The 17452-nt window shown below is 56.1% G+C and overlaps 2 protein-coding genes across 4 annotated transcripts; one reads left to right on the forward strand and one right to left on the reverse strand.

The window, feature by feature from the left end:
* The first annotated feature begins 528 nt into the window (after nt 1-528).
* PSMC3 (proteasome 26S subunit, ATPase 3) lies at nt 529-6271 on the forward strand. Its single transcript, XM_037838453.1, has 12 exons — nt 529-741; nt 984-1067; nt 1679-1804; nt 2255-2359; nt 2472-2534; nt 2794-2931; nt 3375-3518; nt 3612-3760; nt 4624-4720; nt 4949-5094; nt 5945-6026; nt 6161-6271. Exons 1-12 carry the CDS (start codon nt 715-717, stop codon nt 6269-6271), a joined length of 1272 nt encoding a protein of 423 aa, XP_037694381.1. The 5' UTR covers nt 529-714.
* A 2033-nt stretch (nt 6272-8304) lies between these two features.
* SLC39A13 (solute carrier family 39 member 13) lies at nt 8305-15942 on the reverse strand. 3 transcript variants are annotated; one of them, XR_005217530.1, is made up of 10 exons: nt 15827-15941; nt 14026-14334; nt 12349-12462; nt 11919-12040; nt 11412-11516; nt 11221-11310; nt 10352-10402; nt 9969-10097; nt 9694-9793; nt 8305-9612 (listed from the first exon to the last, which is right to left on the reverse strand). XR_005217530.1 is itself a non-coding variant. In XM_037841081.1 (10 exons), exons 2-10 carry the CDS (start codon nt 14324-14326, stop codon nt 9537-9539), a joined length of 1116 nt encoding a protein of 371 aa, XP_037697009.1. In that variant the 5' UTR covers nt 14327-14334; nt 15827-15942; the 3' UTR covers nt 8305-9536. The 3 variants fall into 3 exon arrangements, 2 of the variants coding, with proteins under 2 accessions (XP_037697009.1, XP_037697010.1); XM_037841081.1 differs by having other exon boundaries at nt 9694-9821; nt 15827-15942; XM_037841082.1 differs by having other exon boundaries at nt 9965-10097; nt 15827-15938.
* Nucleotides 15943-17452: the final 1510 nt, after the last annotated feature.

The following is a 17452-nucleotide window of genomic DNA, read 5'->3' on the forward strand; positions in this document are numbered from 1 at the left end:
TTCCCACGAGGGCAATTCGTGGAGCCTGTTCTAGATTTTGTAGCAGGAGCGATTTCTCTCTCTAAAACTGGGTTAATGAGCCTCTCCGGTAACCCCAGGTTGTAATGAAATCATAATTATAAAAATGCGACCTGAGGCGGCATCCCCTTTTTTTGACCCTTTGCACACAGCTGTCGCATATTTTGCATAGTTTGGGAGACAGCGCCATTGTGCGAATGCCCTAATTCCTAACGACGCCGGATTCAGAGGTTGAATTCGCCGGGTCCTAGAGTTGAATTTGCCCAGTGGTTAGAGCCCTTTCAGTTACCGGCGAGATTAAAACTACATTTCCCAAGGGCCCTCGCTCTCCTTCAGGATTTAAATCCAGGCCCCGCCCCTATGCGCGCGCCGGCCAATAGCGGCCCTAACCCTCGGGCCTGGCGTAAACAGGACGAGGGCGGGAAGGTTTCAGGAGTTGCACGGGCAGGTCCTGTGGCACCGTCTTCATCTTTTGATTCTGAGAAGCAGATTCGTTGCAACAACGCGGCTGGAGCTAATCCCTTATCTTAGTTAGGATTTGAGGGGGAGAAGTCGGTCACTAATCAGGAGCAGGAGTTAAAGAAGACGGCTTTACTCTCCCCATCGCGGGTCCTTCCCGGTGCGCTCTTTGGTTTCCTTCTCCTAGAAGTGAATCTGCTGCCGGAACTCAGGAATCCAGTGACTCGGCAGGAGAAGATGGCGACCGTGTGGGATGAGGCTGAGGTGGGCGCCGGGAGAATTGGGGGCGCTGGAACCGGGCCAGCGGGGAGATGCACTTGACCCGAGGGGAGGAGGTGACCGGGGATCGAGGTCTGCTCCGGTCCCGGGGAGGGGGCCGCTTGGGATGTGGGCAAGGATCCGACCCCGATACCCGGTTTTATGAGTGGTGAACCTGAGGCTTTGACTGGGCTCGGAGGACGCATGATGCCTGCCCTGAGTTAAACAAACTTTTTTTTTTTTAACAGCAAGATGGAATCGGAGAGGAAGTGCTCAAGATGTCCACGGAAGAAATCATCCAGCGGACACGGCTGCTGGACAGTGAGATCAAGGTGGGCCCAACAGCCCCTGTCTCGGGCAGTGGAGCCCCGACAGGACGGTGATCCCAGCCGCTTCTTGGCCTTCCTAATCCCCGGGGGAGGCCTGTGTCTCGCGGCTTCCTCCTTGCTCCCCAGGAAACAATTAAAGAAAACTAAGCCTTAAGGGGGACAAGAAGGAAGATTGGAGGGATAGGGAGGTGGGAGACCAGTCCTAAGACAAATAACCACCAGACTGTCCTCCTCTAATAAGGTCTTAAGTATTTCTCCCAAGAATCCTTCTGGTATCAGCACCCCATTTTTACAGATGCGGGAACTGAGGCTCAGAGAGGTTTTTACTGTAAAGTTCCCAGTCTTTAATAAGAGACAGAACCTAAACCTATACTTGCCTGGCTTGAAATCCTGTTCTTTTCCCTATATTATTTCACCAGGAGGTTTCCAAACTGGCTTCCTGTTTTGACCTCTGCTGGATGTGGGCACAGTGAGGCTCAGCCTTCAGGGAGCCCTAGCGCTGGATGAAGGGAGGCGAGATGGGTCCCCAGGGTAGCCTGAACCTCACCAGTTACAGGGCCTTAGGTCACGCTGTGGCAGGGCTGAGCATTCACGTCCACTCACCCTCATCCCAGATCATGAAAAGTGAAGTGTTGCGAGTCACCCATGAACTCCAGGCCATGAAGGACAAGATTAAAGAGAACAGTGAGAAAATCAAAGTGAACAAGACTCTGCCATACCTTGTCTCCAACGTCATCGAGGTGTGTGTGTATGTGGAGGGGAAGAGAGGGGGTCACTGGGGCTTGGGCACAACCTGGGGTGGGACTGTCAGGGAAAGAATGGGTGGAGATTTTCGAGGTCCGAATTGCATGTTTGAGCTATACTTCTTGGGCTATCCTCCTGGTGTGCGATTCCAGGGGAGATGTAGGGTTTGAAAAGGCTTTGGAAGCCTCTTATGTCTCCTTTTCTGCTGTGTTATTCTTTCTCGGGGATCACTGACCTCTGCAGAGCAGCAGCACTTAAGCAGAAATCTTGTCAATCCCCTGGTTTATTAGCTGTATCTTTGCTGGGCTCAGGCTAGTTTGAGAAGTGAGGTGGAGACAGCCAGCCTTGTGATTGCTGGAATTGTCTCAGGGCCCAGGAAGTACTGGCTCTGGGAAATTCGGGTGGCTGAGCAACGCCTTTTGAGCCAAGCTTTTTTTCCTTCCCAGCTGCTGGATGTTGATCCTAATGACCAAGAGGAAGATGGTGCCAATATTGACCTGGACTCCCAGAGGAAGGGCAAATGTGCAGTGATCAAAACCTCAACACGACAGGTGAGGCTGGCTCAACAGCGGGAGAACTGAGGAAGGTGAGGGATGGATGTGGGACGGGACTACGAAGCTTTACAGACCATAACTGAGACTGTACCTGGAATCTTCCCTACAGACTTACTTCCTGCCTGTGATTGGGTTGGTGGATGCTGAAAAGCTGAAGCCTGGAGACCTGGTGGTGAGTGGTGCCTGAGCCCAGGTGGGGCTTTTCCAGCAGGTTTCTCCACTGACCAGCTGAGCCCCAGCCCCCAGGTCACTGTAGGCCCTAATCTCGGCAGAGCAACCTAGAGAGTCTGGGATCCTGTCCACCTGCTCCTTGATTCTTGTGTTATCTGGCCCCATGTCTTTCCTTTCACTCTATGGATACCTGTCACCCAGCCAGAATTAGGTAGGTCTTGAGCTGGGATAAATCTGAAGGCTCCATGCTATGTTCCTAGGGTGTGAACAAAGACTCCTATCTGATCCTGGAGACCCTGCCCACAGAGTATGATTCACGAGTAAAGGCCATGGAGGTGGACGAGAGGCCCACAGAGCAATATAGTGACATCGGTGGCCTGGACAAGCAGATCCAGGAGGTAAGGGAGGCATGGCAGCCACCAGGGCCTCACAAGCCTTTCATGTTTTTCTCCTTCATTGACCAGAGCACCTCCCATAATGTGCCTCTTATCCTCGTAGCATTCTAGGAAAAAAGGGGTGCCATGTACAAGTTAGGGGACTGGGGGCCAGAGAGATTGAATGACTTGCCCAGGACCACAGAAAGTTAGGGCTAGAGCCAGGACTGGAACTCAGTCTCCTGGTTCTCAGCCCAATGTCTTCCCACCATATCCTGTTATTCCTAGAGAGGTCATGGCTAGCCCTTGGTAGGGGTAAAGGTCTGTGTCCTCTTGAGGTGGGGAAGGAGAGGGCAGAGTCTGTGGATTGGAGCGGGAGGCTTGTAGATTGGGGTAAAGCCATTAAGGGTTGGGCTATAGGAGCCCTCAGGGCATCCCTCTCCTCACTCAGGACTTCTTCCTGGCAGCTGGTGGAAGCCATTGTCCTGCCAATGAACCACAAGGAGAAGTTTGAGAATTTGGGGATCCAGCCTCCAAAGGGGGTGCTGATGTATGGACCCCCGGGCACGGGGAAGACGCTCCTGGCCCGGGCCTGTGCTGCGCAGACCAAGGTGAGTGTTGTGGGAGGGATGAGGAGAAAGTGGGCAGGAGCTGAAGCTTTCCTGGTTCCTTCAGCCTGACCCCACCTCCCTCCCTCCGCCCAGGCCACTTTCCTGAAGCTGGCTGGACCCCAGCTGGTGCAGATGTTCATTGGGGATGGTGCCAAGCTGGTCCGGGATGCCTTTGCTCTGGCCAAAGAGAAAGCTCCATCCATCATCTTCATTGATGAGCTGGATGCCATCGGCACCAAGCGGTGAGGGAGTGCTGGCGCCACCAAGGAGATCTCTGTAGCCTGGGTGGCTGGGCTTTTTCCCACCTGTTCCCTCCTCCTTCCCCTGGCACAGTGGCTGCTGGATTCTTGTTGTTTTGTTTCCTAAACTCCCCTAATCAGCCTTCCTGCTGCTTTTTCCTCCTGATCATCCTCTTCACAGGTGCCAGCATGTTCCTTTCAAAACAGAAATCTGGTCACTCCACATACATGCAGACACAGATACTGCTTAAAGCCCATCCTGGGCCTCCCATTGCTACTTGGGATAAATGCTGACCTTGCTGTGGCCTGCAAGGCCCCACGTGTGACTGCCCCTGCCCCCCCCTCCAGGCTCATCCTGCATCTCCCCCCTTCCCCTGTTGGGCTTCCTCCACAGGGTCTTCAGGCCACACTGGCTCTGTGGTGGGAGAGATTTTGTACCTATCACTCCCTCTCTGGAATGTGCTATTCCTCTTTCCTGTTCTCCACTGGTTGTTTGCCTCCCTGGTGTGCTCAGCCTTCAGGGATGCCTGTCGAGACTCCATTGCTCTTCCCTAAGACGGGGCCAGATCCCTTCATTTCCAAGCCTTAGCTCAGTTTCCAATTGCATGGGACGAGAGCCCAGCAGGCAGTGGTGGTTTTTACTCACTGTTGCATCCTCAGCATAGCATTTGACCACAGTAGCCTCTGTAGACTCTAAATGTGATCATCAATTACTGATACCTTTTATATGCTAGTCCCTGGGCTGGGGGTTCCAAGTTGACTGAGATGCCCTGGAAACAGGTTGGGTTAGGCTTCCTTGGGGTGGCGCGGGAGGGGGCTCTGCCTGAGCTGCGACCTCACCAGGGTGTTGGGCCTCCCTGCCCCAGCTTTGACAGTGAGAAAGCCGGGGACCGGGAGGTGCAGAGGACGATGCTGGAGCTTCTGAATCAGCTGGATGGGTTCCAGCCCAACACCCAAGTAAAGGTGAGTGTTCTCATGACCTCGCAGATGAAGAAATTGAGGCTCAGAGGTCAGAGACCGTTCTCAGGGCCACCCAGCTAGCAAGTGGGAGAGCTGGAATCAGCCTGGCTCTGTCTTTAACATCCCCTCCTATTTCACCTATACTCTGGACCGTCTGCCTTTTACGACCATGACTCTGCCTGTCTGTGCACCCCCATCCTCCTCCATTCATATCACTGCTGCTTTCCTTAGGTAATTGCAGCCACTAACAGGGTGGACATCCTGGACCCTGCCCTGCTCCGTTCAGGCCGCCTGGACCGCAAGATTGAGTTCCCAATGCCAAATGAGGAGGCCCGGGCCAGAATTATGCAGATCCACTCCCGAAAGATGAACGTCAGGTGAGCAAGGATGTGACAAGGCTCCGAGACCTGAAGGGGCAGCTTTGACAGAACAGCAGTCTCTCTCTCTCCTCTTTGTACTGAGCTTTTCCGGACCTCTGCGACCCACTCCACCGTGATTTGCACATAGCACCCTTCCCTGTGCCAGCCTCTGTTGCTCCCCAGTTGCCCAAGACAGGGCTTGGGCCTCAGCAAGATTCAAATTCTGGGTGCTCTGCTCTTTAGAATCTACCCACCCTTCCCCATGATTCTGAAGGCATGTAGGCCTGAGACCCTCAGGCCCCCAGCCTCCCACGCCCCAGCAGATGAGCACAGCCCAAGCATGGCCAAGAAGAATCGAGCCAGGGGCCAAATGGCCCAGGGTTCGGATCTGTGTGACCTTCAGCAGGTACCTAACTTCTCTAAGCCTCAGCTTTCCTAACTGGAACTTGGGATAGTGGCACTGGCCTTATGGGGTGTTGTCAGTGGTAGACATGACATCATCAAGCAACAGTGCTGGGTACCTGTTGAGTTCAGTAAGTGGTAGCCACGGTGTGGCTGGTGCTGACACAGGACGCACTCTGATCAAGACATAATGACTGTTTTGTCTTCACATTCCTTTACTCCCCTGCCTCGGGCCCAGTCAGTCCTTGGGATCTCAGATGCAGATTTCTAGAAGGCTCCGAAGACACTAGAAATAACTGGGTGTAACCTACTCTAATCTGCCCCTCCCACAAGGCCCAGTGGGTATGGGACTGGCCTATGGTCACAGAGCCAGTTGACCCTGCTGCTTGATGGGGGAGATGGGGTACACATCCGCTCCTCCCTTCCCGTAAGTAACTGAAACCCATGGCACCCGTCCTCTCCCCAGTCCTGACGTGAACTACGAGGAGCTGGCCCGCTGCACGGATGACTTCAACGGAGCCCAGTGCAAGGCCGTGTGTGTGGAGGCGGTAAGTGGTGGGTTGGGGTAGGCAGGTTGCTTTCCCTAATGGCAACTGCTGAGGGGAAGAGGCTGAGAAGGCCAGGGTCTCTGGGAGTGGGGCTAGGAGTGTGGGGAGACGCCCTGAACCCTGTCTGGCTGTAGGGCATGATCGCGCTGCGCCGGGGCGCCACAGAGCTCACCCACGAGGACTACATGGAGGGCATCCTGGAGGTGCAGGCCAAGAAGAAAGCCAACCTGCAGTACTATGCCTAGCGGCGCCACCCACCAGACCTATGCCCTGGTGTCTTGCTAGTTATGATTACTAATAAAAGATGGTTTCAGGTTGCTGCCATCTGTCTTGCTTTCCCTGGACTCTTGAGTGGAAGAGGAGAGGCATATGTAGGAGGCCCCTTACCTATGTACAGCTGCTTGGGAGCCCAAGAGCCTTCCAGGGGTGGGGTGGAGTGGAAGCAGGGCTGCAGCTATTGCCTGGGCTCTTTACGACTCCCCAAGCCCCTTACTCCCCATTCATTGCCCCCCCTCTCTGAGATTTAGAGGCTTGTGGCCCTGCAGCACTAGTATGAATGGCCTACATTTAGAAGAAAACAACTTTTTGCCTTTTGGGGCTCTGGCCCTAGTCCTCACTTCCTTGTAACGCCAGATTTCTTTGGCCCTGGCTCCTTGAAACTCCTCTTGTGTCCTAGGCCTCTGGCCTCCGGTTTTTCTGCTGTGCTCCCATTAGCTTTCAGTCCAGCTTCCTTTGGCTGAAAAACAAGCCTTGAGCAAGATCACTCTGAATGCCTTTCTAGGCTTCATCTCTTTAACAGGCTTTTTTCTGCCCTCCGCCCCACTCCACAAGGCCCCATACCCCAGCACAGTTCCCTTCGTGATCTTGCTCGTCCTCTCCTGCCCACCAGCAGCCTTCTAGGCTCTAGCTCCTGCCTGAGCTGGCACAGTGTGTGTGCCATACAGGCCTCAGGCATGATTTTCTTCCATTTTCAGAAAAACCATGGTGTGTCCTCACTTAATAGATGTGCTTGGGCACCTGGCCCAAGGTGACACAACCTGTAGTGGCATCCCTGGGATTCAAACCTAGGACTGGTAATGAAACCAGTCTTCTCTTCACTAAGCCGTCTTAGCAGGGACTCTGGCAGCCCCTTGAATGGCCTTTCCACTGCTGACCATCAACTTCCCACCCCACTGTCTGAAGGGCCCAGTGGCAGTCTCTGAAGTGCTCCTGGTTCTGTTCCCTGCCCTGGACTCAGCCACCTCCTCTGCCCCACTCCTTGTTCCCTGTTCTAACCAGACAGGGCACCTGCCTCCTGGCCATTATCAAATTCTCCCTCTGGTCTTGGCTTCCTCAATTATAAAATGGGGCTACACTGCTTGCCTCAGTGAGAGGTGATGGGTGCACAGTGTCACCCACACAGCAGGGGCTGAGCAGTGCAGCCAGGAGTCTTGAGCATAGCTGAGAGCTGGTGGAAACAGCCCTGGGTTTGTTCTTGGTTGTGTCAGACCAGGACCTGTCAGGTCCTTGAGACAAGGTCATCCTACTGTGTCAACTAGGTGGAGCAGATATGCCCCTTTTAAATGTTGTGTTGTTGAAAATAGAGAGCCAAGCACTCCCAGCCAAGGATCTGGGACTCTGACACAGCACACAGACATTGCTGCTTTCAGCCAATAGGCTGTTGAAGATTGTCCTGGTTGTCCTAGAGGGAAAAGAATGGGGCAGTACTTTCCCTTCTGCCTTCTCCCAATCGCACTGCGGGGAAGCAGCGCCCCCTGGCACCCGGTGTTGTCTACACCCAACACAGTCAGAGGAGGGGGTGCCGTATGGTTTAGAATAAGGATCCCATACTCTTGCAATGAAGAGGCCAAACCTTGAGATGACATTGATTAAATTCCTAAGCAGCTGGGGTAGGGGAAAAGCCACTGGCTTTTCTACAAAATGAGAATAACAGCCGTGAGGTGGTAAGGGGCCAAAATGGCACAGCACTTAGCTATTCCTGGGATAAAGACTAGCAACACAACACACCAGAAAAACATGAAATGTTGTGTCCTGTTGCTGTCTGCAAGTTTAACAGTTCAGAGACAGGAACGAAGTGAAAGGGTAGGGACAGTAGGGGTAACTTGGCGGAGGCCAGGCAGGATGGCCAGCAGGAGCAGCAGAGGTGGGTGGGCCCCAAGTGGAGGCTGGCCAAGCAGCCAGCCCGATGGGCATGTGTATGAGAGGCAGGGGGGACAGGGTGCCCAGGGAAGCCCTGCCTGAATACAGAATCTGGTGTGTAGACCAGAGAGGCAGCCGGTTTGTGGATAATATTTATTTGTCTCTTGCCTATAGAACAGGTATTTACAGATATGAATGGAACCACAGCAGAACGGCTGTAAAGCCATCCCAACCCTCTTGGTGGCCACTTCTCAGAGCGTCTGGTCAAGCGGTAGAGCTCAAGCCCAGCTGTTGAGTGGGCCGGCTGAGTCCCTGGGTGTCAGCCAAGGGAAATAGCTGGGGATTATGGCTTCAGCTTTCTCCCAGAGCACATTCCTGAGTGCTGACAACGTGGGCTCTCACCACCCCACCACCCTCACCCCCAGTGAGAAAGGAAAAGGGGCCCAAGCAGGAGAGGTGGGCTTGCCTCCTTCCTGCTCCCAAAGTATTTGCCTGGGCCCCTGTGCTGGCAGGAGTGTCCCTGAGCTGGACTGGAGGCGTCTTTGGCCTGGGGCTGCTCGCTACCCTGCAGGCTGCTGTTTGGCAGCTGCAAGTGGCAGGAGGTGCTGCGTTGCCAGGGAGCACTCACTGGGGGAACAGGAGCTGGTTCAGGGCTGGCAGCCACAAGGAAAAGGCCTTGGAAAGCATCTCCCAGTTCAAGGCTGGGAGGGGTGTGACTGTCAGTGCCGAGTGGGGTTAGGGGCTCACACCAGCACCTGCCTCTTTGTCTTCTGGCCATCAGGGAAGGGACCCTAGAGGTGATGAAGGAAGGGCCAGGAAGATGGATGCAGCAGCTAGAAGTGGCCCCAGCCTCAGCCCCTGGGCTGCCTGGAGCCTGGGTGCAGGAGCAGAGATGTTTACTCCCTCAAGCCAGGAACCCGAGGCCTAGCTGGAGGCAGGTAGCCCTGGGGCACCCTGCAGCCCCGGGCTCCTTGGGCTGCTCTCACTCAGACAGGCCCAGGCCTCCCGTGGGTCCTGGAAGAGAGGTCTCTGCTTGGGACCATGTTGCCACTTCCCACCGCTCACCCTGGGAAGTATGAGATGACAGGGCAGAGGGAGGGCAGACCTCGGTTGGGGGGTGGGGTGGGGCAGGCACTGACGCTGGGCCCTGGGCAGCGCATGAGGGATCACAGTGTCGGCCTTACACACGCAGCTTCTCTGGCCACACACGCACACGGCACACGCACGTGTGCACACACACACACACACACCTCTCCCGTCTGGCCAGAGGCTTGCTCTCTCTCACATGCACTCACCCTCTCTGCCTCACGTACAGTCACAGCGCGAATCAAGTCTCTTATTGCTGTATGGGGGGGTGGGGTAGCAGGGACGCTACTCCACGAAGAGCGAAAACAGCACCATCACCACGATGCCCGTGCAGAGCAGGAGCACTTGCTGCAGGGAGTGCCTGCGGGGAGAGGGCTGGGCTCAGGGGGTGTACCGGCTTGGGGGTCGGGGGATCCATGGGCTCTGGCTCGGGGTCACTCACCATGGGTTGTCTTCCTCCAGGAGGTCAGGTAGCACATTCACCAGGGCGATGTAGAGAAAGCCACCGGAGGTGAAGGGCAGGATCCAGGCTATCGTCTCCTCTGCAGTGGGAGGAGATGGCCTGCCTGGCTGGGAGCCCAGGGGAGCCATGTGTACCCATCCCCTCCCGCAGGGAATCCCAGGGGCAGACGGGCTTGGACGCCAGCGGCTGGGCAGCCGTGTCCATTGGCTGGGGCCCCTCTGCTGACCGCTACCACCCACCATGCCCGTACCTACTCCCTTGGGGGACTGCGTACAGATGGCAAAGCAGGCGCCCAGCAGACCCCCCAGTGCTGTCGAGAGCTGCAGCTTGGCTGCACTCCATCGGTCAAAGCCGGCCCGGAGCAGGATGGCAAAATCGCCCACCTGAGGAAAGGTCCAGATATTTGCTCTGGGCCCCAGCTGGCCTGATGCTCTGAGCACCTCAGGTTAGGGACATGCACATGGAGCCCCTGCCCTATGCCAACCCTGCCTCTGGGACCCCAGAACCGAGGAGGTTGGAGCGTGGCTGAGATGGGCAGCTTGTTGGGGTGAGGAGCTCCAGGCCTATAGTCCAGCCCCCCTGAATCCCTGCCCCCAAGCTCATGCCCACATTGCTGACCACCCCTCTGGGCACTCACCTCATGGGGGATCTCATGCAGGAGGATGGCCATGGTGGTCAGAAGCCCGATCTGCAGGGAGGGAGCCTGAGTCTGCAGGGCCTGGGCAGCAACCTCTGCCCGCTCATTCTACAAACATTTACTCTGCTCTGAGTTTGCTCTGGGCTGGACACTGTGATGGCTACTGGAACCACAGCAGTGAATGAAAGACGAGAAACCCACCCTCATGAAGCTTACTGTCTACAGAAACTGAGTGAACACACAAAGAAAGAAGTATGAGGTTGCACCACTGTGGTAAGTGCTGCAAAGGAAAGGACTGGGCATCCACAGATGGGAACACTGGGCCCTAGACGGGGTCAGCAAAGGCTCACTGAGGAACTGCAGTAAGGGGGTCTGAAGGATGAGGAGAGGAGAGAACATTCCAGGCAGAAGGAACAGCATGAGGTGAGAGAGCTTGGCCAGTTCAGGATAGGTAGACCAGTGGGCTGGCACACAGAGGGCAGAGGGAGGAGGGGGAGGAGGAATAATCTAGAAGCAGGGGCCAAGCCTAGCAAACTAGCAGGCCTCTCTTGGATTCTGGGAAGCCACAAAGTGTTTTAAGGAGAGACATGTAATCCCAACAACCCAGCAAGATGTGTCACAACAGAGACCAGACAGCAGCTTGGGATAAAAAGAGGTACAGAAAGACCAAGGAAGAAGCTGTGGCAGTGTCCAGAAAAGCAACAGGGGGAACATGGGAGGCTTTGGGGAGGGTACTGGCAATAGGGGAGGGGGAGCAAGAAATAGATAGACCCCAGACATATTTTGGAGGTAGAACCAACTAGTCCACACAGACACCTTTATTTCCACCGGAATTGCCTGTGGCTCCACTCACCCCAGCCCCCACTCACCTTCTTGCTCACAAGGAAGCTGGCAGCCACAGCCAGCCCATGCGTGAAGTTGTCTATGGTGTTGGCCAGCAGGTTGAGATAGCCACTGACCTAGATGAGGGGAGAGAGAGCCAGGTAGGTGGGGCTGAGCTGGGCTGGCCACTCGGGGTAGGGTGGTTGCAGGGGGAGGGGGCCTTAAGTGGGCCACTCACTTTGATGCTCTGGACCACGGCACTCAGGCCGGGTTCTGCAGCCGGCTGGGCCAGACAGGGGCCTCCATTGAGCACGGCAGCAGCAGAAGGATCTTTGCTGGGGGCCTATGGCCAGAAGGAGGGAGAGGGGGCATTAGATGCCCCCCACCCAGCCAGGGCAGACACAGAGGGGAAGAGAGAGATGGAGAAGAGAGACAGGCAATACCCCCTTTATCTAGATAGACTTCTCTGCTGCTCAATCAACTGGGTGCCCCCAAACCCAACAGCCCCCATCCCCACTCTGCAGCCACTATCAGTCTATCGGAACAAGCCACAGCAGGGGCTGAGGTCATCACCACCCAGATTATCCCAAAGAAGTTGGCCCAGCATCCCAGAGCTCCCAGGAAAGAGAGCCAAGAGACCAAGAGACCCTCTTTACAGGGCTCAAATTAGAGCTTGGGTTTTACGCCCTGGGCACCACCATAGAATCAGAGGTTGATGTATCCAGACCCTGGGTTTGGGACTCACCTGACTGGGACCCTCATCCTTGCTGTCCAGGAACATCTTCTCCAATGCCAGGAATGTCAGGAAGCCAGCGATGACCCATAGCCCCAGTTGCTGTTGCTGCTGCAGGCTCTGCCCGTCACCACCTGCAGGGGGTGGCACTGTCAGGCCCAGCCAGGACCACTGGAGTGGGGGCCATTTGGGATGGGACCTAGTCCAGGGCAGTGACAGGGGCCAGGGCTGGCTGGTGGGGCAGCTGGGCCCCAGGGATTCCCACAGGGGCCAGGGCGCTGGGATCAGGCCAATGACTCTCCCTCCCATGCAAGTTCCTGGCCAGATGCCCAGAACCCCTCTCCCAGTCATTCTGGCAGAGCAGGCAGGGTCAAGGCCATCCCTGGCATGGGTACCATATCCCCCTCCTGCCCTCGTGCCCCAGGGCTGCAGCCTCACTCACCGGGGCTGGTACTGCATGTGTAGGCCCATGCCTCGGGCAGCAGATGGAGAAACACATTGCCCAAGAGCCCCCCCAAGGCAAAGCTGAGCAGCTGCTTCAGGCGCCGGGCTCCAGCTGCAAGGTAGAGACGTGGGCCCTGAGGGCTGACCCACAACCCATCACACTGGGCTACTTCTGGCTGTCCCAACCAGACTGCAAGCCTCTGGAAGGCTGGTGAGGTCTGCTGCTCTTCCAGGATCCTCCACCCCACAGGCTAGGCAAGGGCTGGGTGCTCGGCAACCTGCTGAATGGCTGTGGAGCCACTACCACACCATGGGGAAGAGTCTGAGCTTTGAAGCCACCAGGTCCTAGCTCCTCCACTCACCAGCCAGTGACTTTGGGCAGATTACTTCTGAGACTTGGTTTCCTGAGGTTATGTAATCTGGGTATAACTGTATCTATCTGATAGGGATCTTGTAACAATGAATATAGCAAATATTCATTAAATGGGAACTATTTTCTTATCAGTCACTGCTACTCTCAGAAGAGGTAGAGATTTGTCTGAGGACTTTTGCAGATTTGTAGCCCCCATAGCTGGAAGCGCCATAAGAGGACCACGTCCAGCTCCTCAGTTTGATAGAGAAACTGAGGCCCAGAGGGCAGAGGCAGCTCGGTGGTGGCATGGGATCCCAAGGGAAGCTGCTGCTTCCAGCCTGTGTTACCTTCAGCTGGTGAAAAGACCTCTCTGTGCATGTGCTTCCCCATGTGTAATGTGGAGCTAATAATCCAAGTCCTCCTTACTCTGACCTCACAGGGCTGCTACAAGAAGGGAATGAACTGACATGCAGGGTCCTTGGGCAGGACAGTAGGCCTCACGAGAGTTCAGGTCACAGCTGTCACGACTAACCTCGACCCAGCACCTGGCACCTAGGTGTTCAATAACCATCCACTGAGTGAACAGTTCATGAGCCTGGTGGGCAGCACAAGCCCCTGGGGTGCTCGTCACAAACAGATTTCTGGGGCCCTGGTCCAGACCTACACTCTCGGGGTGAGGCACCTGCCTTTTTAGCAGCTCCCCACATAATCTTTTTTATTTTTAATTGCAATTATTTGTGAGCAGGCAGTGCTGGTCCAGCTGCTCCTGGCTTGAGAACTCTTTTACACCATGAGCAGAGATTGAAGAGAGAGGCAGTGCTTCCCTCACCTCTGCATCATCCACACAACCCCTCCCTGCACCAGGCAATCGTCTATGTGCTTTAGTAGAAGGAATGAAAGAGCTTGAAAGTCACCATTTATGAATATTGGCTCATTTTATCTTGACAGTAGCACCTATGAGGTAAATACTTTCTTTATCCCATTTTAAAGGTTGGGAGACTGAGGCCCGGTGAATGAAGTAAACTGCCCAAAGCTGCTCAGGTGGTAAGTGGGAGAGTCAGGATTTGAACCCACGCAGCCTGACATCCACTTGTCCAACTAACCCCTGTGCATACTGCCTTTTGGTGAATGTTTGCTTTCTGAAAGAATAAATAAATGTACAAAGTGTATGAACAGGACCAAGTTGAGAATTCCTCCTCTATCCCCACCATCCCTCCCAGACACACTTTAACCCAGTATGTGAGAACCTGGATAACCCAGGAAGAGCAGCAGCACATTCCCACACCGTTGGCTGCCCCTGGGCCTCAGGGGAGGGTCGCCTACCTTCAGAGCGCAGTGTGGTCCCCATCTCCAGGGGAATGACGAATAACGGGAAGACTCCGCTGAGTCCCACCATGAGTGAGCCCAGGAGGGAGCAGATCCAGGTGTCTAGCCTCTCCCCACTCAGCAGGGCTCCCCAGGACTCGCCTTCTTTGTTGTCCAGGCGACAGGCCGCTGCAGACCCCCGGCTCCGGAGGGCCTGCTGGGAACCCCCAGCCCCTCCCAGGAGCTCCAGGGCAAGAGCGGTGAAGAAGAAGAGTCTTTGGCTTGCCATGCCACAGCCAGGGCAGGGACATCCAGGCATGCCACGGGCTGAAAAACACAAAGGCTACTAAGGTGAGCTGGCTGCCACCCTCGGCCATGCACCTGCTTCAGAAATGTGGCATTTCACACCTACACACACACAAACACACACATACACCAGTTGCCAAATGGCCATGCCATCACTCTCCTGCTTGCCTGGCACAGGGCATCAGAGGATTCAAATGGTGGGTCACCGAGCAAAGGGGCTCTGTTCCTCCATACTCCCACTCCCAAGGATCACACATTTTTTCCTTCTGAGCCAGCTCCAGACGGTGTGTCAGCATGTCTGCCTGAGGCTAAACTTTCCCTAATAACAGGGTGAGGCGCTGGCTGGGTTCCCTACAGCCACCGGCAGGCCCGGCCCAGCCGGGTGTCTCTGGCTGCCAGGATGTGCTCCCGTGAGGACGGTCCAGGGTCTGAGGCCAGCACTGTTTAGGTTGATGGGGAAATAGAGAGGCTGAGCTAGCAGAGGACCATCAGTTTCTTCCTAGGATATGAGCCCATTGTCCTTGGGGTTTGGAGAAGGACAGGAGGCGGGACTGAAGAGAAAGCAAAGAAAGATCCCACAGTCAGGAGTGGCCTCACAGACAAGCAGGGCACAGGCTTTGGAGAACTGCAGTTAAAACTTTGTGCTCTGCACTTTCAGCTATTTGACTTTGGACATGTCCCTGAAAGCCCCTCTGAGCCTTAGTTTCCTCCTCTGTAGGGTGGGAAGAAGTACTGCCTGCATCACACGACTGTGAAGATGAGATGAGCTTGATGATGCAGAAGAACGTGCCTGGCATGGAGGAGGCACCAAGAGGCCCTCGTGTTGGGGGAGGCCTGCAGTGCTCCGCGGCAGGAATGTGTCCAGCCGGCGGATCACAGCACAGGGGAAGTGAGTCAACCAAGCGAGAAGTTCAGTCTGGAAAGTCAGGCATGAGATTTAAATGCCGTTCTGCCCTGCCTCATGCCGGCCATGACCTTGAGCTGGTGCTCTTCCTGCCTCAGTTTCCTTATCTGCTGATGGAGGTGGGAGGGAGGGAAAGCAGCTGCCTCTGGGGCCAATTTTTCCAGTAGAAAAGATGTCCAGGTCGGGGATCTCCGGGCCTTAACTAGAGACCCTGAGGAAATCAACTGGACCCCACTGGGGTCCAAAGGCGGGATTGCGCCGGACTCGGAAGCCAGTCCGAGGCCGGTCACACAGAGGCGAGGGGCCATAAGTTTGCGAGAAGGGAAGGGAGTACAGAGAGAGTCAGAGGGGAGAAGGAGAGGAGAAAGCAAGAGACGGAGTCTGAGAGAGCCAGAGAGTGAGGGAAAGAGAAAGATGGAGGAAACGGCGAGAAATAGATGGGGAGCGAAGTAGGGGCTACGGGAAGAGGAGCCCAAGAGAGGCAAGTTTAACTCCCGGGCTCTGGGCGAGGGGCCCTGGTTTGACCAGGATGAGCCGGGACGGAGTCGGGGGATTGGCCGCGTCCGTCCTGCCCCAGGCGCGGGCTTCCAGGGTCCGGCGGTCACTCACCGTGCGGCGGCGGCGACGGCGCTCCGGGCGGCCCCGGCCATCCAGCAGCGGCGCCGCGCCCCGCCCCAGGTCTGCCCCGCCCTGCACGGCCGCTCGGCCCCGGGCCCGGAGCCGCCCCCGGCGCGCAGCCACGTCACAGGGGGCCTGTCCGGAACCCGACGCGCCGCGCGGCGCGGGGCCGGGGGGAGCGTGGGTCGGAGCGCGCTTCCGCCTCGGGGCTATGGGGGACCCCGGCGACGGACGTACTTCCGCCGGGACTGCGACTGGGATGGAGGCGTCAGGGAGGACAGAGCGGAAGTGAGAGCCCCACGGCCCCAGCTGGGCAAGGGCGGAGGCGGCAGCCTCGCGGGGACAGCGATCTGCCAGGCTGCGCGGCCTGCGGGTCTGGCCGCAGCTTTTCCTCGCGGGATGCAGTCCCGCCCGCGACCGCATGGGGGCGCTCTCGACTGCCAGACAGCGCCGTCCCAGGCCGCGGTGGGTCGGGGTCTGGGGTGGGAGGACGGCTGCGGCGCTCCGGCTCTGAGTCAGCCCGGCCTGGCTCCTCCAAGAACAAGGGAAAGGGGAAGTGCCTGCCGCAGGGAGGGGCCTGGCCCCGGGAACCTCAGAATAGGGAATTTTATTCTTACTCATCGAATTATTTTTATGCTTTGGTTTTTCGCTGGGAACCTCAGACCGCTGTCTCCAGGGCTTGTAACCCTTTGGGATCCAGTGCATGCTGGCTGGACCCTGCTTCTCCAAACTGCAAACCCGGGGGCAAGGGCTCAGTACTCCCCTCAACTCGGGGAAGCTAAGTCTGACCTGGCCCCTTCTGACAGACTAGGGCAACAAATAATTACTAGCAATGATTATTATAACTGCCGTTTACTGAGCACCTACTATCTTCATTTGCTCTGCTTGCATTATTGCAGGTAATCTTCATGAGATCCCAATGAGGATGAGTACGGTTAGCCCAGGGTCCCACAATGGCAGCAGATGGCAGAGCCAAGATTCAAACTAGAGTGCCCCTAAACCCAGAGAGTGCTATACCACCTGCCACCTCTTGATTGCGGGCCTGAACAGCAGTGGGAATCTCAGTCTCACCTAGTGATTCCATCTTGCATCCTTCTCTAGGAATCAGCCAGGATATTTAGGAAGGGACATGTGGGTATGTACTCACGTAGGCAAAGACTGCACTGGGATAGGGGTGAACTTCATCTGCCTCCCATGGCAGTTCCATCTTGTCCTGCTTGGCTCTCCCCTACTGGGGGCTCTGAGGGCACACTCAACTCTCACAAGCTGCCACCTGTGACCTGTCTCATCTCACACCCTAGTGTCTGCCCTTCCCAGACTCCTTTTCTCTGAAAGCCTCCTGCCTACCTCTTCCCACCAGGCCTATATTATAGGTCTGCCAAGACGCCCTCCTGGGGCCCCTCCCGGAGTTCTGAAATGGAAGCTTCAGGGTTATTTTCTTTGAAAAGGGAGGAAAACTCACAGGGATGCTGCTCTGGGACCTCTGAGGTGCCCCTCTCCCTATATGCAAATCTCTTCATCATATGCAAAGGCCTTCACAATATGCAAATGATTTCACAATAACACAGTCAGCATTCCTGTCTCTGAGGGTTGAGGGCCCCCAGTGTGCTCAGGGGG

Source organism: Choloepus didactylus, chromosome 6 (assembly GCF_015220235.1).
Source record: "Choloepus didactylus isolate mChoDid1 chromosome 6, mChoDid1.pri, whole genome shotgun sequence".
NCBI classification, from domain to species: domain Eukaryota; kingdom Metazoa; phylum Chordata; class Mammalia; order Pilosa; family Megalonychidae; genus Choloepus; species Choloepus didactylus.

Bases quoted from the DNA above. Each gene is read 5' to 3' on its own strand.
- SLC39A13 (XM_037841081.1), bottom strand. From the start codon at position 14,326: ATGCCTGGATGTCCCTGCCCTGGCTGTGGCATGGCAAGCCAAAGACTC. The intron at 11,311-11,411 runs GTGAGTGGCCCA...CCCCTCATCTAG, and splicing joins CCGTGGTCCAGAGCATCAAA to GTCAGTGGCTATCTCAACCT. The intron at 10,098-10,351 runs GTGAGTGCCCAG...ACCTTTCCTCAG, and splicing joins TGCATGAGATCCCCCATGAG to GTGGGCGATTTTGCCATCCT.
- PSMC3 (XM_037838453.1), top strand. From the start codon at position 715: ATGGCGACCGTGTGGGATGAGGCTGAG. The intron at 742-983 runs GTGGGCGCCGGG...TTTTTTTAACAG, and splicing joins CCGTGTGGGATGAGGCTGAG to CAAGATGGAATCGGAGAGGA. The intron at 3,519-3,611 runs GTGAGTGTTGTG...CCCTCCGCCCAG, and splicing joins CCTGTGCTGCGCAGACCAAG to GCCACTTTCCTGAAGCTGGC.